This window comes from Scyliorhinus torazame, unplaced genomic scaffold, assembly GCF_047496885.1.
Source record: "Scyliorhinus torazame isolate Kashiwa2021f unplaced genomic scaffold, sScyTor2.1 scaffold_333, whole genome shotgun sequence".
Taxonomy (NCBI): Eukaryota; Metazoa; Chordata; class Chondrichthyes; order Carcharhiniformes; family Scyliorhinidae; genus Scyliorhinus; species Scyliorhinus torazame.
Window position 1 is genome coordinate 172368 of NW_027308060.1, and position 19695 is coordinate 192062.

The 19695-nt window shown below is 44.4% G+C and overlaps 1 protein-coding gene across 2 annotated transcripts in view; it reads left to right on the forward strand.

Annotated features, from left to right (window-relative positions):
• The window catches only part of LOC140406169 (zinc finger protein 106-like), a 125809-nt gene extending 107747 nt beyond the window's left edge, over positions 1–18062 (forward strand). For both annotated transcript variants that reach the window (XM_072494304.1, XM_072494305.1), the window contains 5 exons: positions 797–916; positions 10552–10623; positions 11989–12060; positions 14238–14384; positions 16565–18062. In XM_072494304.1, coding sequence (XP_072350405.1) covers positions 797–916; positions 10552–10623; positions 11989–12060; positions 14238–14384; positions 16565–16621 — 468 coding nt within the window. In that variant the 3' untranslated portion in view covers positions 16622–18062. The remainder of the gene's footprint in view (positions 1–796; positions 917–10551; positions 10624–11988; positions 12061–14237; positions 14385–16564) is intronic.
• Positions 18063–19695: the final 1633 nt, after the last annotated feature.

The following is a 19695-nucleotide window of genomic DNA, read 5'->3' on the forward strand; positions in this document are numbered from 1 at the left end:
TACAACCGAAGCATAACTTCCCTGCTCTGGTATTCAATACCCCTTGCAATAAATAGCAACATTTTATCAGCTTTCCGAATTACTTGCTGATGTCCGCCTCGATTGTGTGTCCCCTTGCTGTTCGTGGTATATAATCAATGTTTTATCGTGGAGGAAATGAGTAAGAAGTTTGCTGATGGTACGAAGTGGTGTAATTTTTTAACCAGTAGTTTTGTGGGGGTCTGGAACTCACTGTCTGAAATGATGGTAGGGGTAGAACCCCTCATTGCATTCAAACAATAATTTGGCATACACTCAAAAGTGCTGTAATCTATAAGACTAGAAACCAAAAGCTGGACAGTGACATAGCCCTGCAGAGCCTGTTATTAACTGGCAGACAGGATGAGCTGAATTAGTTGTTTGTAGGCAAAATTTTCCATTTCTACATGATCTTCGTCTCTGCAATGGGACTGGAACCCACAACCTTCTGACTCAGAAGTAAGAGTGCTGCCCACTGAACCACAGCTGGCATCTAGTGTCCTCCCTGTGTGTGTATGCTGGCTGAGAAGGGGGTTGATCTTGCCTGTATCCTGCCAAGACTAGATCGTTTTCACATGTCCTAGAAAAATTGCTGCTGGGCTGACGTGTTGCGGACTATGGTCCTATAACCAGCAAACGTCCGGAGAAAATGTCCATGTGGATGCGGTGCTCATTCATTGAACAGAGGCTTCAAATGTTTGTTAGTTTATGGAAGATCGTTCAGTTTGCTCGCATTCCAAAATAACCTAACAAACTTTTGCCCTTTCTTTTCTCACAGACTGGAGAACTTGTGCGGATCTATAAAGGTCACAACCACGCTGTCACCGTCGTAAACATCCTGGGTAAGGTGATGGTGACCGCCTGCTTGGACAAACTGGTGCGAGTTTATGAATTGCAGGTAAGCCAGATTGTGCGATAGCTCTGTCCCTGTATAGCACTGGGATATGGTACTGGTCTGTCCCTGTATAACACTGCGGTATGGCACTGGTGTGACCCTGTATAACACTGGGTATGGTTCTGGTGGAACCCTGTATAACACTGGGTATGGTTCTGGTGGAACCCTGTATAACACTGGGTATGGTTCTGGTGGAACCCTGTATAACACTGGGTATGGTTCTGGTGTGACCCTGTATAACACTGGGTATGGTTCTGGTGTGACCCTGTATAACACTGGGTATGGTTCTGATGGAACCCTGTATAACACTGGGTATGGTTCTGGTGGAACCCTGTATAACACTGGGTATGGTTCTGGTGGAACCCTGTATAACACTGGGTATGGTTCTGGTGGAACCCTGTATAACACTGGGTATGGTACTGGTGGGACCCTGTATAACACTGGGTACGGTACTGGTGGAACCCTGTATTACACTGGGGTATGGTACTGGTGTGATCCTTTATAACACTGGGATATGGTACTGGTCTGTCTCTGTATAACACCGGGGTATGGTACTAGTCTGTCTCTGTATAACACTGGCATATGGTACTGGTCTGTCTCTGTATAACACTGGGATATGGACTGGTCTGTCTCTGTATAACACTGGGATATGGTACTGGTCTATCATCATATAACACTGGGATATGGTACTGGTCTGTCTCTGTTTAACACTGGGATATGGTACTGGTCTGTCTCTGTATAACACTGGGATATGGTACTGGTCTGTCTCTGTATAACACTGGGATATGGTACTGGTCTGTCACTGCATAACACTGGGATATGGTATTGGTCTGTCTCTGTATAACACTGGGATATGGTACTGGTCTGTCTCTGTATAACACTGGGATATGGTACTGGTTTGTCTCTGTATAACACTGGGATATGGTACTGGTCTGTCACTGCATATCACTGGGATATGGTACTGGTCTGTCACTGTATAACACTGGGATATGGTACTGGTCTGTCTCTGTATAACACTAGGGTATGGTATCGGTCTGTCTCTGTATAACACTGGGTATGGTTGTTGGAAGGTCCGGGGTATAGATGTTTCAGTAAGAGTAGGGAAGTGGTAAAAGAGGTGGAGGAGTAGCATTTTAAACAAGGATAGTTTAACGGCTGCAGAAAAGCAGTTTGAAGGGCATCTGCCTACTGAGGTAATATGGGCCGAAGTTAGAAATAGGAAAGGAGCGGTCACATTGTTAGGAGTTTTCTATAGGCCCCCAAATAGTAATAGAGATGTGGAGGAAGAAATTGCAAAACAGATTATGGATAGGTGTGGAGGTCTCGGGGTAGTTGTCATGGGTGACTTTAACTTTCCAAATATTGATTGGAACCTCTATAGGTCGAACAGTTCGGATGGGGCAGTTTTTGTACAGTGTGTGCAGGAGGGTTTCCTCACACAATATGTGGATAGGCCGACAAGAGGGGGGGCCACATTGGATTTGGTACTGGGTAATGAACCGGGCCAAGTGTTAGATTTGTTTGTGGGAGAGCACTTTGGAGATAGTGACCACAATTCGGTGTCACTATTGCAATGGAGAGGGATAGGGCCATGCGGCATGGCTAGGTTTATAATTGGGGGAGGGGTAATTATGATGCGATTAGGCAAGAATTAGGGAGCATAAGATGGGAACAGAAACTGTCAGGGAAAGGCACAAATGAAAAGTGGAGCTTGTTCAAGGAACAAATACTGCGTGTCCTTGATAGGTATGCCCCTGTCAGGCAGGGAGGAAATGGCCGTGTGAGGGAACCATGGTTCACAAAAGAGGTTGAATGTCTTGTCAAGAGGAAAAAGGAAGCGTATGTAAGGATGTGAAAACAAGGTTCAGTTGGGTTGCTTGAGGGTTACAAGGTAGCAAGGAATGAGCTAAAAAAAAGGGCTTATGAGAGCTAGGAGGGGGCATGAGAAGTCCTTGGCGGGTTGGATCAAGGAAAACCCCAAGGCTTTTTACTCTTATGTGAGAAATAAAAGAATGACCTGGGTGAGGTTAGGGCCGGTTAAGGACAGTAGTGGGAACTTGTGCATGGAGTCAGAAGAAATAGGAGAGGTGTTGAATGAATACTTTGCTTCAGTGTTCAAGGAGAGGGGCCATGTTTTTGAGGATGAGAGTGATACAGACGGGTAGGCTGGAGGAGGTAGATGTTCTGAGGAAGGATGTATTAGCAATTTTGAAAAACCTTAGGGTCAACAAGTCCCCTGGGCCAGATGGGATATATCCAAGGATTCTTTGGGAGGCAAGGGATGAGATTGCAGAGCCTTTGGCTTTGATCTTTGGGTCCTCATTGTAATGTTGTTCCTCTTTTCAAGAAAGGGAATAGGAATGACCCTGGTAATTATAGGCCGGTTAGTCTTACTTCGGTGGTCGGTAAGTTAATGGAAAAGGTCCTGAAGGATAGGATTTATGACCATTTGGAAAGATGCAGCTTAATCCGGGATAGTCAACACGGATTCGTGAAGGGCAAGTCTTGCCTCACAAATTTGATTGAATTCTTTGAGGAGGTAACTAAGTGTGTAGATGAAGGTAGAGCAGTTGATGTCATATACATGGATTTTAGTAAGGCGTTTGATAAGGTTCCCCTTGGTCGGCTTATGAAGAAAGTAAGGAGGTGTGGGATAGAGGGAAATTTGGCCAATTGGATAAGTAACTGGCTATCACATAGAAGACAGAGGGTGGTGGTGGATGGAAAATTTTCAGACTGGAGACCAGTTACCAGCGGTGTACCACAGGGATCAGTGCTGGGTCCTCTGCTATTTGTGATTTTTATCAATGACTTGGAGGAGGGGGCTGAAGGGTGGGTCAGTAAATTTGCTGATGACACCAAGATTGGTGCAATAGTGGATGAGGTGGAGGGCTGTTGTAGGCTGCAAAGAGACATTGATAGGATGCAGAGCTGGGCCGAAAAATGGCAGATGGAGTTTAACCCTGATAAGTGCGAGGTGATTCATTTTGGTAGAAAAAATTTGAATGCGGATTACAGGGTCAACGGCAGGGTTCTGAGGAATGTGGAGGAACAGAGAGATCTTGGGGTTCATGTCCACAGATCTCTCAAGGTTGCCACTCAAGCGGATAGAGCCATGAAGCAGGCCTATAGTGTGTTAGCGTTTATTAACAGGGAGCTTGAGTTTAAGAGCCGCAGGGTTATGCTGCAACTGTACATGACCCTGGTGAGACCACATTTGGAGAATTGTGTACAGTTCTGGTCACCTCACTATAGGAAGGATGTGGAAGCATTGGAAAGAGTGCAAAGGATATTTACCAGGATGCTGCCTGGATTGGAGGGTAGGTCTTATGAGGAAAGGTTGAGGGAGCTAGGGCTTTTCTCTTTGGTGCGGAGGAGGATGAGAGGTGACTTAATAGAGGTTTATAAGATGATGAGGGGGATAGATAGAGTGGACGTTCAGAGACTATTTCCTCGGGTGGGTGTAGCTGTTACAAGGGGGCATAACTATAAGGTTCAGGGTGGGAGATATAGGAGGGATGTCCGAGGTAGATTCTTTACTCAGAGAGTGGTTAGGGTGTGAAATGGACTGCCTGCTGTGATAGTGGAGTCGGACACTTTAGCAACTTTCAAGCGATTATTGGATAGGCACATGGATCACACCAGAATGACAGGGAGTGGAATAGCTTGATCTTGGTTTCGGACAATGCTCGGCACAACATTGAGGGCCGAAGGGCCTGTTCTGTGCTGTAATGTTCTATGTATTGGTCTGCCCCTGTATAACACTGTGTATGGTACTGGTCTGTCACTGTATAACACTGGAAAATGGTACTTGTCTGTCCCTGTACAACACTGCGTTATGGTACTGGTCTGTCCCTGTACAGCACTGGGGTATGGTACCTGTGTGATCAGGCCTGTCACTGTATAACACCGGGTATGGTACTGGTGTGTTCAGGTCTGTCACTGTTTGGTATTGGTCTGACCCTGTATAACACTGGGGTATGGTACTGGTGTGTTCAGGTCTGTCTCTGTACAACACTGGGTATGGTACTGGTGTGTTCAGGTCTGCCAGTGTATAACTCTGGGCATTGTACTGGCCTGTCCCTGTATAACACTGGGGTATGGTACTGGTGTGTTCAAGTCTGTCACTGTATAACTCTGGGGTATGGTATTGGTCTGACCCTGTATAACACTGGGGATGGTATTGGTCTGTCGCTATATAACACGGTTATGGTCCTGGGGTGTACTGGTCTGTCACTGTATAACATTGGGTCTGGTACTGGTGTGTTCAGGTCTGTCACTATAACACTGGGCTATGGTACTGGTCTATCACCGTATGACACGAGATTACAGTGCCTGTGGGTGCAGTTCTGTCATAACACTGGAATACAGTGCAAGTGTGCACAGATCCATCACTGTATAACACAGGTTCAATACTGTTTGTTGTAGGCTTGTCCATTGTTTAATACCTGGTTACAGTGCTGATGGGTAGAGATCAGACCCAAGCTGGGAATCGAACCTGGGACCCTGGCACTATGAAGCCATAGTGCTAACCACTGTGCTACCGTGCTGCCTCTTTCTACATTCTTTTGCAGACCTCTCGTATCCTCCTCACAACTTGATTTTCTACCTATTTTTATATGATCAGCAAATTTGGCTACATAACAGTCAGTTCCTTCATCCGATTCTATGAAGATCATAGTTGGGGCTCCAGCACTGATCCCTGTGGCAGTCTAATGGTTACAGTTTGCCATCCTGAAAATGTCCCATGTCTTCCAACTGTTTCCTGTTAGCCAATGCTTTATCCATGCTAATGTATTACCCCCAACACCGTGAGCTCTTGTGTAGTAACATTTCCTGTGGCTCAGACATACTGCAGCAGGAAACGGTGATCAAACGCCTGGTGTGTACAGGAGCAAGCCGAACTTTCTACAAAATGTTCAGCTTTCTGTTTGACAGTAAGAAGAAAAATAGAATTCCAGAAACTCTTGGGAAAGCGATGCAGGAGTGAGCTAAAAGGGGCTGAATCCTGATAGTAGTGTGAATAGCTCAGGCAGGTGAAAAAGCTGAGAGTTTGTATCGGATCATAAACCCGATATTGTTGATTAGTCGGTTGAAAAGGAACTCTGGGAAGCTACACCATCAGGACTGTAGTGATCTGAGGGTGAGAGGGTTCACAGGTGTATGCCTTGCTGATAGTATTTGTTCCTATGAAACTGGTAACAGTAATGATGGATGCAGGTCTTTTGCAATGTAACTCTGGAGAACAGGAGTATAGTTCAGTCACCTGTAATGACCACACGCTGCAGGTCCTCTGCAGGACAGGCAAAAAAGGAAAAGGAGGTGGCATTGCTCAGATAATAATGGACGGAATCAGTACATTACTGAGGAAGGATCTCCGATCGGTAGAACAAAATGTGGATCCTGTTTGGGTCAAGCTAAGAAACAGCCTGGAGCAGAAAACATTGGTAAGTTTTGTTTATAGGTCAGCAAACAGTACTGGTAGTGTGGCATAGTATTAATTAGATTAGTGACGTATTTAGCAGGGTAATACAGTAATCATGGGTAACTTCAATCTGCATATGGACTGGGTAAACCTAATGAGTCCTACTGCTGTGGAAGATGAGTTTCTGGAATGTGTTGGGGACGATTGCTAGAGCAGTATGTTGTCATAGAATTTACAGTGCCGAAGGAGGCCATTCAGCCCATCGAGTCTGCACCAGCTCTTGGAAAGAGCACCCTACCCAAGGTTAACACCTCCACCCTATTCCCATAACCCAGTAACCCCACCCAACACTAAGGGCAATTTTGGACACTAAGGGCAATTTATCATGGCCAATCCACCTAACCTGCACATTTTTGGACTGTGGGAGGAAACCGGAGCACCCGGAGGAAACCCACGCACACACGGGGAGGATGTGCAGACTCCGCACAGACAGTGACCCAAGCCGGAATCGAACCTGGGACCCTGGCGCTGTGAAGCAATTGTGCTATCCACAATGCTACCGTGCTGCCCGTTGTGGAGCTGACTAGAATTCAGGCTAATTTAGATCTGGTATTATAACGATAAAAGGCTAATGATCTTAATCCATTATATTCACAAGACTTGAGCCGGAGTTGTGGTACAATCGTACAAAACTTTATTCGGTCTTCAACTTTACTTGCTGGCATCATTTCTTCTCCCTTCAATGCCTACAGCTTTCACAACTTTTATAATTCCTTTCAGAGGCAGGGCTATGAGAGTGTCAGTTCCTTACACAGATTGGTTTTAACAGGCCGCAGTGGGATGTTACCTCCACTGATTGGGTTTATGCCCCACTGATTGGGTTTATGCCCCACTGATTGGGTTTATGCCCCACTGATTGGGTTTATGCCCCACTGATTGGGTTTATGCCCCACTGATTGGGTTTATGCCCCACTGATTGGGTTTATGCCCCACTGATTGGGTTTATGCCCCACTGATTGGGTTTATGCCCCACTGATTGGGTTTATGCCCCACTGATTGGGTTTATGCCCCACTGATTGGGTTTATGCCCCACTGATTGGGTTTATGCCCCACTGATTGGGTTTATGCCCCACTGATTGGGTTTATGCCCCACTGATTGGGTTTATGCCCCACTGATTGGGTTTATGCCCCACTGATTGGGTTTATGCCCCACTGATTGGGTTTATGCCCCACTGATTGGGTTTATGCCCCACTGATTGGGTTTATGCCCCACTGATTGGGTTTATGCCCCACTGATTGGGTTTACCCTCCACTGATTGGGTTTACCCTCCACTGATTGGGTTTACCCTCCACTGATTGGGTTTACCCTCCACCGATTGGGTTTACCCTCCACCGATTGGGTTTACCCTCCACTGATTGGGTTTACCCTCCACTGATTGATTGGGTTTATCCCTTACTGACATACAAGCTATTGTGTTTTCGGTGATGTTGGTTACTGAGTAATTGAACTCTTGTTGTTTTTCACGTATGCTTTAATTTAGTCCCACAACATCTGCTGCTGACCACAGCACTTGCCCAAAAGTGTGCAAACTTTAGGTGGGGTTCCAGAGATAGGGCAGGGGAGCATGCCTAGGTAGGGTGCTCTTTCGAAGGGTTGGTGCAGACTCGATGGTAACCATCTACTCCTACAGTAATAACCATGTCCTCCGACACGATAAAACCCCTACGTTGAAGAAGGAGGCCCATTGAGTCTGTACCAACCCTCAGAGCACGTTACTTAAACCCACTCCCCCACCCTATCCCCATACCCCCACCTAACCAGCACATCTTTGGACACTAAGGGGTAATTTAGCATGGCCAATCCACCTAACCTGCACATTTTGGTCTGTGGGAGGAAACCGGAGCACCTGTAGGAAACCCACGCAGTCACACGGAGAAAGTGCAAACTCCTCACAGATAGTCATGCAAAGCTGGAATTGAACCTGGGTCCCTGGTACTGTGAGGCGGCAGTGCTAACCAGACCTGTTAACCTTACATCAGTAAGACGGAAAATGCTAGAATCTATTATAAAGGATGTAATAAATAGACACTTGAATAATAATGGTCGGATTGGGCATAATCACTGTGGGTTTATGAATGGGAAATTATGTTTGATGAACCAGTTGGAGTTTGAGGATGTTACTAACAGAATTGATGAAGGGGAGTCGGTGGATAGAGTTCATAGAATGCTGACAGTGCAGAAGGAGGCTATTCAGCCTATTAAGTCTGCACCGACCCTCCAAAAGAGCAACCTACCTAGGCTTGCTCCCCCGCCCTATCTCTGGAATCCACCTAACCTTCGGACTCTTAATGGGCAATTTATCATGGCCAATCTACCCATCCTGCACATCTTTGGATTGTGGGAGGAAACTGGAGCACCCGGAGGAAACCCACGCAGACACGGGGAGAACGTACAAACCCGACATAGTGACCCAAGGTCGGAATCAAACCCGGATCCCTGGTGCTGAAAGGCAGCAGTTCTCACCCGTGTGCCGCCCAAGTATACTTGGATTTTCAAAGATTTTTAATAAAGTCCCCCACAGGAGCTTGGTTAGCAAAATTAAAGCACAAGGGACAGCAAGTAATATACTGGCACGGATTAAATATTGGTTAATGGGCAGAAAACAGAGTCACAATCAACGGCTCATTCTTGCACTGGCAGGCTGTGACTAGTGGGCTACCGTAGGGATCTGTACTCGGGCTCCTGCTGTTCAAAATGTATATCAGTGATTTAGATGTGGGGACCTGATGTAATATTTCCAACTTTGCAGATGACACAAAGCTAGGCGGAACGTGTGGTGTGAGGAGAATACAAAATGCCTTCAAGAGGATTTGGACAGACTTGGGGAGTGGGCAAGAACATGGCAGATGGAATATAATGTGGGAAAATGGAAGGTTAGCCACTTTGGTAGGAGGAACATATGCACGGCGTATTTCTTGGATGGTAAGAGATTAGAAAGTGGAGATGTAGAAAAGGACCTGGGTTACTGAAGGCTAACATGCAGGCGCAACAATTAGGAAGACTAATGGAATATTAGTCTTTATCACGAGAGGATTAGAGTATAGGAGTAGTGAGGTCTTGCTTCAATTGTATAGGGGCTTGGTTAAACCACACCTGGAGTACTGAGAGCGGTTTGGTCCCCTTACCTCAGAAAGGCTATTATTGCCATCGAGGGCGCGCAACAAAGATTTACCAAGCTCTTTCCAGGGACAGCGGGACTGTCTTATGAAGAGAGATTGGGCAAACTGGACCTGTATTCTCCAGTTCCAAAGAATGAGAGGTGATCTCACTCAAACCAACAAAATACTTAAAGGAATAGATGGGTAGATGCAGTAAGAGGTTTCCCTTGTTTGGGGAGTCTCGAACCAGGGGGCACAATTTCAAAATAAGTTATGACCGAGATGAGAAATTCTTTTACTCAGAGGGTTGTGAATCTCTGGAATTCTATTTCCCACAGGGCTGTGGAAGCTCAGTCACTGAGTATGTTTAAAGTGTAGATTGACAGATTTCTAAATGCCAATGGCATAAGGGGATATGGGAATAGTGTTGGAAAAAAGGCATTGAAGTTGATAATCAACCATGATATTGGATGGTGGAGCAGGCTCGATGGGCTGAATGGCTGACTCCTGGCTGCAGCTTCCTTGTATTTGATATTCAGTAATTAATGCCGGTGGCATAAATTTGACTGTTGTCTACATGCATATTCATACATGGGCAGAATGTGAATATGCAGGGTAATGTGGAATCTAGTTGTGTAATGTTGGATCACAAAATATTTTTAAAGAAAATTAAAATTCTCAACTTTGTGGTTAAGCCCCTTCCTATATCTGTTACCTCTTCCAGTCCTGCAAAACTTTTAAGATACCAAATTTCTCTAATCTGTCCTCTTGAGTCAGATTTTAATCACTCCACCATTGCATTTTCAGCTGCCACAGGCCTAAATTCAGTAACCCCTCCTAAGTCACGCTCTTCCCCCCCCCTCTCTGTCTCTTAAATTGCTCCTTTAAGCTGCCTCTTAGATCTTTGTGGCATTATATAGAATTCTGTTTGATAATTTTCCTGTCAAGTGCCACGTGATGTGTTCGTTACTGTGTTAGCAGCGTTATGTTTACCCAATTTTAAAACTAAGCAGAACAGTAGTCTAATGTAATGTTATTTTCTTTTGGTGTCCAGTCACACGATCGCCTGCAAGTGTACGGTGGACACAAGGACATGGTGATGTGTATGGTCATACATAAGAGCATGGTGAGTGTGAGCAGCAAAATGATCCGATTGTTCCATTTTGATAAATAGTGAAGACTCACCTTGAGGTGATCCACCCGAGTCCAGGAATTGTCCCTGTCTCACATCTGGCTGTGGTTGGTATGTTAATGGTGAAGCAATGAATAGCAGTGTTGGATTAGATTGGATTTTGTTTATTGTCACGTGTACCGAGGTACAGTGAAAAGTAATTTTCTGCGAACAGCTCAACAGATCATTAAGTACATGAGAAGAAATGAAAAGAAAATACATAATAGGGCAACACGTACACAATGTAACTACGTAAACACCGGCATCGGGTGAAGCATACAGGGGTGTAGTCTTAATTAGGTCAGTCCATAAGAGGGTTGTTTAGTAGTCTGGTAACAAGGGGAAGAAGCTGTTTTTTTAATCTGTTCGTGCGTGTTCTCAGACTTTTGTATCTCCTGCCCGATGGAAGAAGTTGGAAGAGCGAGTAAGCCGGGTGGGAGGGATCTTTGATTATGCTGCCCGCTTTCCCCAGGCAGCGGGAGGTGTAGATGGAGTCAGTGGATGGGAGGTGGGTTCATGTGATGTACTGGCCGGTGTTCACGACTCTCTGAAGTTTCTTGCGGTCCTGGGCCGAGCAGTTGCCATACCAGGCTGTGATGCAGCCAGATAGGATGTTTTCTATGGTGTCACTGTTGTAGTGTCTGATCTACAAATTCAAATTCCCTTCCAATATTTTCCTCAGTTCATTAGTTTGTACTGATAGCAGTGCTTAGATTAAGACATATTATTTCACCTTCTCTTCGTCAATTGATGGTTACAGTATGTTACTGGACTAATGATCTGGAAACGAGTTCTAATCTCACCATGTCAACTGGGGGAGTTTTAAGTTCAATTAATTTTTTTCCCCCATAAATGTAGAGTACCCAGTTTTTTTTTTCCAATTAAGGGACAATTTAGCGTGGCCAATTCACCTGCCCGCACATCTTTTTGGGTTGTGGGGATGAGACACACGCAGACATGGGGAAAATGTGCAAACGCCACACGGACAGTGACCCAGGGATGTGACCGAACCCGGGTCCTTGGTGCCGTGAGGCAGCATTGCTAGCCACTGCTGCCCCCAATTAATTCTGGAATAAAAAGTTAGTCTCAGGAATTTGTTCATGAAATCACTGGGTAAAAAAAACATCTGGTTTGTTCATGTTCTATGGGAAGGGAATTTGTGCCCTTCTCTAGTCTGTTCTTTATGTAGTTCCAGACCCAAGGCAATGTAATTGACTCTTTGCTGTCTTCTGAAATGGCCTAGCCAGCCACTCCTTTTCAAGGGCATTATGAAACTAATGGTGTCATTTTGATGGATGACTGCCTTTTTTCTGCCTGTAGATTTACACAGGCTGTTATGATGGCAGCATACAAGCTGTGCGGCTGAACCTGATGCAGAATTTTCGCTGTTGGGTAAGTCTGAAAGTTCCTTTATACATGGCTATACAGTCGGGTCGTGCTTTGCCCAGCTCTCAATATCTCTGCCTTTTCCCTTGACCCTGCTGTGCCCAGCTCACACTGTATCTCTACCCATTTCTCAGTGTTCTGATGATATTCTCTCTTCCATACGTTGATTCATTCAAGAGACTGATATATTGTGAGATACCTATTGTGTGTGTGCAATGCTGAGAGATCCTATTAGCAGTGAGCTTCAAAATATTTCTGGATACAAAGTGTTCAGGAAAGTTAGGAAAGAAAGAGGAGGGTTGGTAGTATTGATTAAGGGGGGCATTGTGGTGCTGGAGAGAGAGGGAGTCCCAGAAGAGTCAAGTGCAGAACTCATTTGGTTCGAGCTGAAGACAAAATGGTTACAGTATGTTGCTTGGTCTATGGACCACCAATTAATGGGAAACATGTAGAAGAACAAGCTTGCAAGGAAATTACAGAGAATTGGAAGTATAGAATAGCCAAAATAGCAAAACCTATCTGAATATTGACTGGGATTGTAATAGGGCAGAGAGGGGCAAGTGTTCCTAAGTGTGTTCAAGATAATTTCCTACAGCATGTTTCCAGTGTAACAAGAAAGGAAACATTACTAGACCAGGTTCTTGGGAATGAAGTGGGCAAAGTGTCAGTAGGAGGACATTTAGGGTCAGTGATCATTGTATCATATGGTTTAGGTTGGTTATAGAAAAGAACAAGGAACAATCCAGGAATAATTAACTGGGGAAGGCTCTACTTGATGGGTAAGAATGGATCTGGCCCGGATAAATTGAAATCACAGGTTGGCAGGTGAAACTGTATGTGAACAATGGACTACCTTTAAAGAATAAAGTTTGGGCACGGTCAAGGTATTTATGCATGGAGGTAGGGGGCATAGCTGTGGAATTAAATTAATATTTTGCTTCTGTCTTTATGAAGAAAGAAAATGATGTGTAGATTATGGTGAAGGAAGTTGTAGTTCAGACACTTGAAAGGTTTAAAATTGATGAAGTAGAGGTATTAGATAGGCTATCTATTTAAAGTTGATGAGACATCAGGACCAGATGAGATGCATTCAAGGACATTGAGGGAAATAGATTGTTAACTTAATTTTCCTTAGACTCGGGCATGCTGCTAGAGGACTGAAGAATTGCAAATCCTTGTTCAAAATGGGTGTAAAGTCAATCCAGAAACTATATTCCAGTCAGTGGTGGGGAAGCATCCGGAAACTATAATTCGGAACAAAATTCATTGTTACTTGGGCAAATATGGGTTAATTAAGGGGAGCAATCATAGATTTGTTAAAGGAAAATCCTGTTCATCTAACTTGCTGGAGTTTTTTTTTAAGCAACGGAGAGGGTTGATGAGTGTAATGCTATAGATGTGGTATTGGTGAATTTCCAAAAGGCATTTCATAAAAAGCCACAAACTTCATGGCATAAAGGAACAGTAGCAATGTGGTTCAAGTGAGAGGAAATAGAGAGCAGATGTGGATGGATGTTTTTCAGACCGGAGGAAGGTTTATAATGGAGTTCCCCAGAAGTTGGTATTGGGAGTCCTGCTTTTTCTGATGTATTAATGGCCTAGACCTTGGTGTAGAGGGCACAATTTCAAATTTTGCAAACGATAGGGTCTTGGAAGCATTGTGAACTGAGAGAACTGTAGAACTTCAAAAGGACATAGGTTGGTGGAATGGGCGGACAGATGAAATTTGAGAAGTGTGAAGTGATTCATTTTGGTAGAATTCAGAGACAATATAAAGTAAAAGATAAAATTCTAACCTGGGTATATGAGCAGAGGCACCTTGGTGTATATGTGCATCAATCCTTGAAAATGTCAGGACAGCTTGACAGAGCCGTTAATAAAGCCGAGAATATCCTCAACATTATTAATAGCAACATAGAGTGCAAAAGCAAGGCAGCTGAGGTAAACCTGTATGAAGTGGGGGTTGGGTCGCATGATGTGAGCGCAGGAGTGGCTGCGTTTTCAGGAACTCTGGCTCTGCTCATCTTGTAACCCTTCATTTTAACCTGGTGCACATTTCATATTTCTCTTTTCTTGTGATGTATGTTTGCACTATGTCTGGATGATGGTGTTCGCCCACCCCACCACAATCTGTCCTCTCTTTCTCCCGCGCCCCTTTAATTGTCTCCCCTGTCCTCTTACAGTGGTCCGGCTGTAATTTGATTTTTGGAGTCCTGAAGCACCTGAAGCACCACCTGTTGTCTGATCATAACAACCCCTCTCTGCTGACCTTGAAGTGTCGCTGGCGCAATTGTGATGCTTTCTTCACTGTAAAAAATGGGTCCAAACAGGTGAGGACAGAAAAAGGGTTCTGGGGAGGGTGTGTGCAGGAAGAAATGGTGTATTCTGGGAAAGGAACTTTATGGAGCCCAATTGCAGGTTAAAAGCTGGGGCACGAGGTTGCTGCAGTCAGAGTTCATCCAATCATCACTTTGTACCTGAGATGGGAATTGAGTTACATGCTGATACAAAAGGTGAAGTCACATGGGATCAAGGGTGAGCTGGTAAGGTGGATACAAAACTGGCTAGGTCATAGAAGGCAGAGAGTAGCAATGGAAGGGTGCTTTTCTAATTGGAGGGCTGTGACCAGTGGTGTTCCGCAGGGATCAGTGCTGGGACCTTTGCTTTCATAGTATATATAAATGATTTGGAGGAAAATGTAACTGGTCTGATTAAGTTTGCAGACGACACAAAGGTAGGTGGAATTGTGGATAGCAATGAGGACTGTCAGAGGATACAGCAGGATTTAGATCATTTGGAGACTTGGGCGGAGAGATGGCAGATGGAATTTAATCTGGACAAATGTGAGGTAATGCATTTTGGAAGGTCTAATGCAGGTAGGGAATATACAGTGAATGGTAGAACCCTCAAGAGTATTGAAAGTCAGAGCGATCTAGGTGTACAGGTCCACAGGTCACTGAAAGGGGCAACACATGGAGAAGGTAGTCAAGAAGGCATACGGCATGCTTGCCTACATTGGACGGGGCATTGAGTATAAGAATTGACAAGTCATGTTGTAACTGTATACAACCTTAGTTAGGCCACACTTGGAATATAGTGTTCAATTCTGGTCGCCACACTACCAGAAGGATGCTTTAGAGAGGGTGCAGAAGAGATTTACCAGGATGTTGCCTGATATGGAGGGCATTAGCTATGAGGAGCGGTTGAATAAACTCGGTTTGTTCTCACTGGAACAACGGAAGTTGAGGGGCGACCTGATAGAGGTCTACAAAATTATGGGGGGCATAGACAGAGTGGATAGTCAGAGGCTTTTCCCCAGGGTAGAGGGGTCAATTACTAGGGGGCATAGGTTTAAGGCGCGAGGGGCAAGGTTTAGAGTAGATGTACGAGGCAAGTTTTTTTACACAAAGGGTAGTGGGTGCCTGGAACTCGCTGCCGGAGGAGGTGGTGGAAGCAGGGACGATAGTGACATTTAAGGGGCATCTTGACAAATACATGAATAGGATGGGAATAGAGGGATACGGATTCAGGAAGTGTAGAAGATTGTAGTTTAGTCGGGCAGCATGGTCGACACTGGGCTTGCAGGGCTGAAGGGCCTATGATCTGTGCTTTTCTTTGTTCTTTGTTCTAATCCAGTGGGTCTGGTTTATGCAACAGGTACCCAGTAGTGAGGAACGGTGTTGAACATGATAAAGGGCTTTGGGGTGATTGTGTGTAATGACAGATACTTGGCAGCGAGTTTCGGACTGGGTTGGGATTTTGAGGGGGGTGGGGGGAGTTAGGTATAGAATAACAGATACTTGGGAGGCAGGGACAGTCGAGAATCGAACAAAGGAGTTTGAGTGGGGCTTTATATGCAGAATAACAGTTGGGAGTGAGTTACATGCTGAGATCTAATCGGGGGTTTGGGGGGAGTGAGATGGTTTATGTATAGAATATAAATGTTATTGCAATATTACTTTTTAAAATTTAGTTGTGCTGCGTGGTCAGTTTTATCAGTGCACAATCCCTTTAAAATTATTTGACGTAAGTCATAACAGTAATTCTCTGGCTGCTGCATAGCTTATCAGGAACATTGTTCAACAGTGAGTTACAAAGGGTGACACGGTGGTGCAGTGGTTAGCACTGATGCCTTACGGCGCCGAGGACCCACGTTTGATCTTGGGCCCGGGTCACAGTGTGGAGTTTGCACATTCTCCCCGTGTCTGCGTGGGTCTCACCCCCACAACTCAAAGATGTGCAGGAAGGTGGTTAGGCCACACTAAATTGCCCCTTAATAGAAAAAAAGGAATTGGGTACTTTAAATTTGTTTTTAAAAAGTGAGTCAGATGCTGGAATATAATCGAGGGATTTGAATGATTTATATGTGAAGTAATGCAGGATTTTTACACGGGATACGATACCTGGAGGAGCTGGAGGTTGCTGCCTCACCTGTTGGTTGGCTGGCAGGCTTTTACTCCTTGTTTGTTTGTCAGTGGTATATTAACAGCTTGTCCATTGATTTTCCCAGGATGCCCCCAAGCACCTGTGTCAGCATGCTGAGGAGGACAGCCATCTGGACCCATGAGGAGACATTTGACCTCCCAAATTGGGAAGTAATTTAAAAGACTGTACCATACACAAACGTCTTTACACAATATATTTCCATCATTCCGAAATTACAGTCTCTTGTGAACTTGCTGTACATCTGAGGAATCTCGATGGCTTCACAGCTGGACTGAGCCTACATGTTGCAGCTGTTTTGAGATTTATCTGCTCTTTAACACGGGCCTTGCTGCCTGAAGGGTAAAGCTGACAGAGTGAGAGTTTAAAGGCATGAAATATCGATCAACAGTGACTGCTCCACAAACATGTCTCGGTTTGCGTGCGGGGTGCATACACCCCGGTCTGAGTCTGTGAGTGCATGTGTCCACTTACGATTCTGTAGATTTTGTAACTTAAACATTGGTTGTTTGGCTGTTTGCCACAGTTTGACAGGCTTCCATGTGGAATCCTGCTGATTCCTGCAGCCTCGAGGACTGATCTCTCATTTTGAATCACAATTATTTCTTATTGTTAGGTTATTCATTTTATACCTAATAACCTTGTTTTCAAATTACATACAGATGAAAATGTGGTTTCTGAACCTGTACCAAGTATTTTTTTTTAATATCCAGTGTGTGTGTGTGTTCTGTATGTGTTTGGGGCTGTGAGACAGTAAGAGGAAATTGTGAATGGACATAGATATTGACGCTCAGACCATACTCTGAACGGGAAGTCTCGACCTAGGTCAAGTCCTATTGGTGAGACCTTGGGGGCCCTGTGGCTGAGTAGAGACTAATTCTGGAGGTTTTTTGAGTTTTTGTTGCCACTGTGTGATGCCTGCTGCATATCACCATGGTTTTATTTATTCTTTTTTTTAAGGTCTAGGATAAGAATGTAGTTTGACAGACGTGTGTGGTCACAGAAAGGCCTTGAGCCCAATTGCAGCCTGACCATGACTGTTCCGCTGTTTTTTTTAAGTAAAGTTCTATTTTCTTCAAGATTTTAAGTCAATAGGTACCAAGGTCATGACTGGATGAGTTGCAAGAAAAGATTCTTTGACGGATAAGTGATCTGAATCAAGCTATGCACCGTGAGGCTGCATGTAATGCAGCCCTACTGAAGAGTGTGTGTGGCACTAAGACTGAATACTTTGCCCCGTCAATTGTGTTGTGTGTGCAGTGAGGCTGCATTTAATATGTGCTTTGTGCGGCTGCATGTTATGTGGCCGTGAAGTTGTTTATTGTGCAGTCATGAGGCTGCGTATTATGTATGCCCAGTGAGGCTGGCCATAACACTGCATATTATGTGTAGCCTTGAGACTGTGTACGCCATACGCAGTGAGGCTGCATATTTTATGTACCACGAGGCTCCAAATTGTCAGTGTGTGATCGGAATGAGAATATTTACAATAAATGATTTTGCATTGATTGGAAACTATTCCAAATATCTAAATAAATGTGACTCCGAGAGGATGTATTTCTGGATCTCGTTTGGTGTCTAATAAGTTATGCTTGTCTCAGAGCTTTCCTTCATTTCTGAACCAGCTTTGTTTTTTTTTAAATATACAACATGGACAGAAAAAGACAGTCAAATGCACCAAGTAGGGCAGTATGGTGGCATAGTAGTTAGCACTGCTGGCTCATGGTGCTGAGGACCCAGGTTCGATCCTGGCCCCGGGTCACAGTCCGTGTGGAGTTTGCTCATTCTCCCCATGACTGCGTGGGTCTCACCCCTACAACCCAAAGATGTGCAGGGTAGGTGAACTGGTTGTGCTAAATTGTCCCTTAATTGGAAAGAAAAAGGAATTGGATAATGAAAAAAAAAATGCACCAAGCTGACCCATTCAGACAGTCCTCTGCCCCTAGTCTCGGGTCTCCTGAGAGACCAAAAAACAGGGAGAAGAGGAGGTTTTTCCATGAATTGCAGTGGGTAATTCAGTGTCATATACAGATTCGCTACATTGAAGAGCATCTGCCACACACAGGCCCATGCTGGTAAAATGAAAATTGGCTTTCTACCCTGTGTGTCCACATTCCTATTATCTGCAGGCTACATTTGGATAGAACTCCTGTTTACTTTAATTGCCACTTTCTGGCATGATGCCATTGTTCTCTAATTTAACCATTTCTTGACACTTTCTCTCTCAGGTTAGTGATGTTATTCATCCATTTCATAAAGCCACGTTGAGATTCTACAGATGTAGAAGGTTCATATAACTCAATCTTAACTCTGTCTCTCTCTACAGATGCTGCCAGATCTCCTAAGCTTTTTCGGCAACCTCTGTATTTTGTTTTTTTTATTAATTTAGTCGCTCAATGGGGACAATAAGTTCCGAGCAGGTTGTAGTTTCTATCACTTATTCTGGATGGAAATTGTTCCAGTTGAACAATGATGGTTAAGAGATTGATAAGAGAAATTCATAGTTAAGGGATTTTATCGTTATATCCATAGGTAGGTGAGTCATTGCACTTCAGAACCATTCAATTTTTAGAACGCATGAGGAAGCTATTCGGTCTATCAAGCGCTTTAATTTAGTACCAATGCCGCCCCTTTCCTCACAGCCCTTCAAATTAATTTCTTCAAGTATATATATATGTCCGTTGATTTATTAAAGTTTCTGACAGACTATGATCTCATCACCTTTAACAACCCATTGTGAAGATTTTTTTTAAATCAGTTCCCCATGCCAGTTATTTTAATGATTAACCCCAGTCACTGACCCACTTTGCCAGAGGAAGTTATTTCTCCTGACAGGATCTCTCAAGCCCCTTGTTATCTGAACAACTATTCTGTCCAAAAGAGAACAAGTCTTAGTTTTATAACTGAATTTAGTCTATCTTTTGTGTGGAACCCAGAATTGAATACCAGTTGCAGCCTAAACTGTGATTTGTAACAGTTTATACATCTACTGCCAGAGCCAAGGATCCATACATTGCTCAGTGCTGTGTTCAAACTCTGTTTTTATTAGAATATTATTACTCAACGTCACTCTACGACTGTTCCATGCTTTCTAATTGGCTGGTGTGACACGATGCCTGCAACTGCCCTCCCTCAGAGCTCTGGAATATTGAAGTTCTTCCCCACTGACTGTTTGCCACTCCTCCCCGTTCCTGTGGC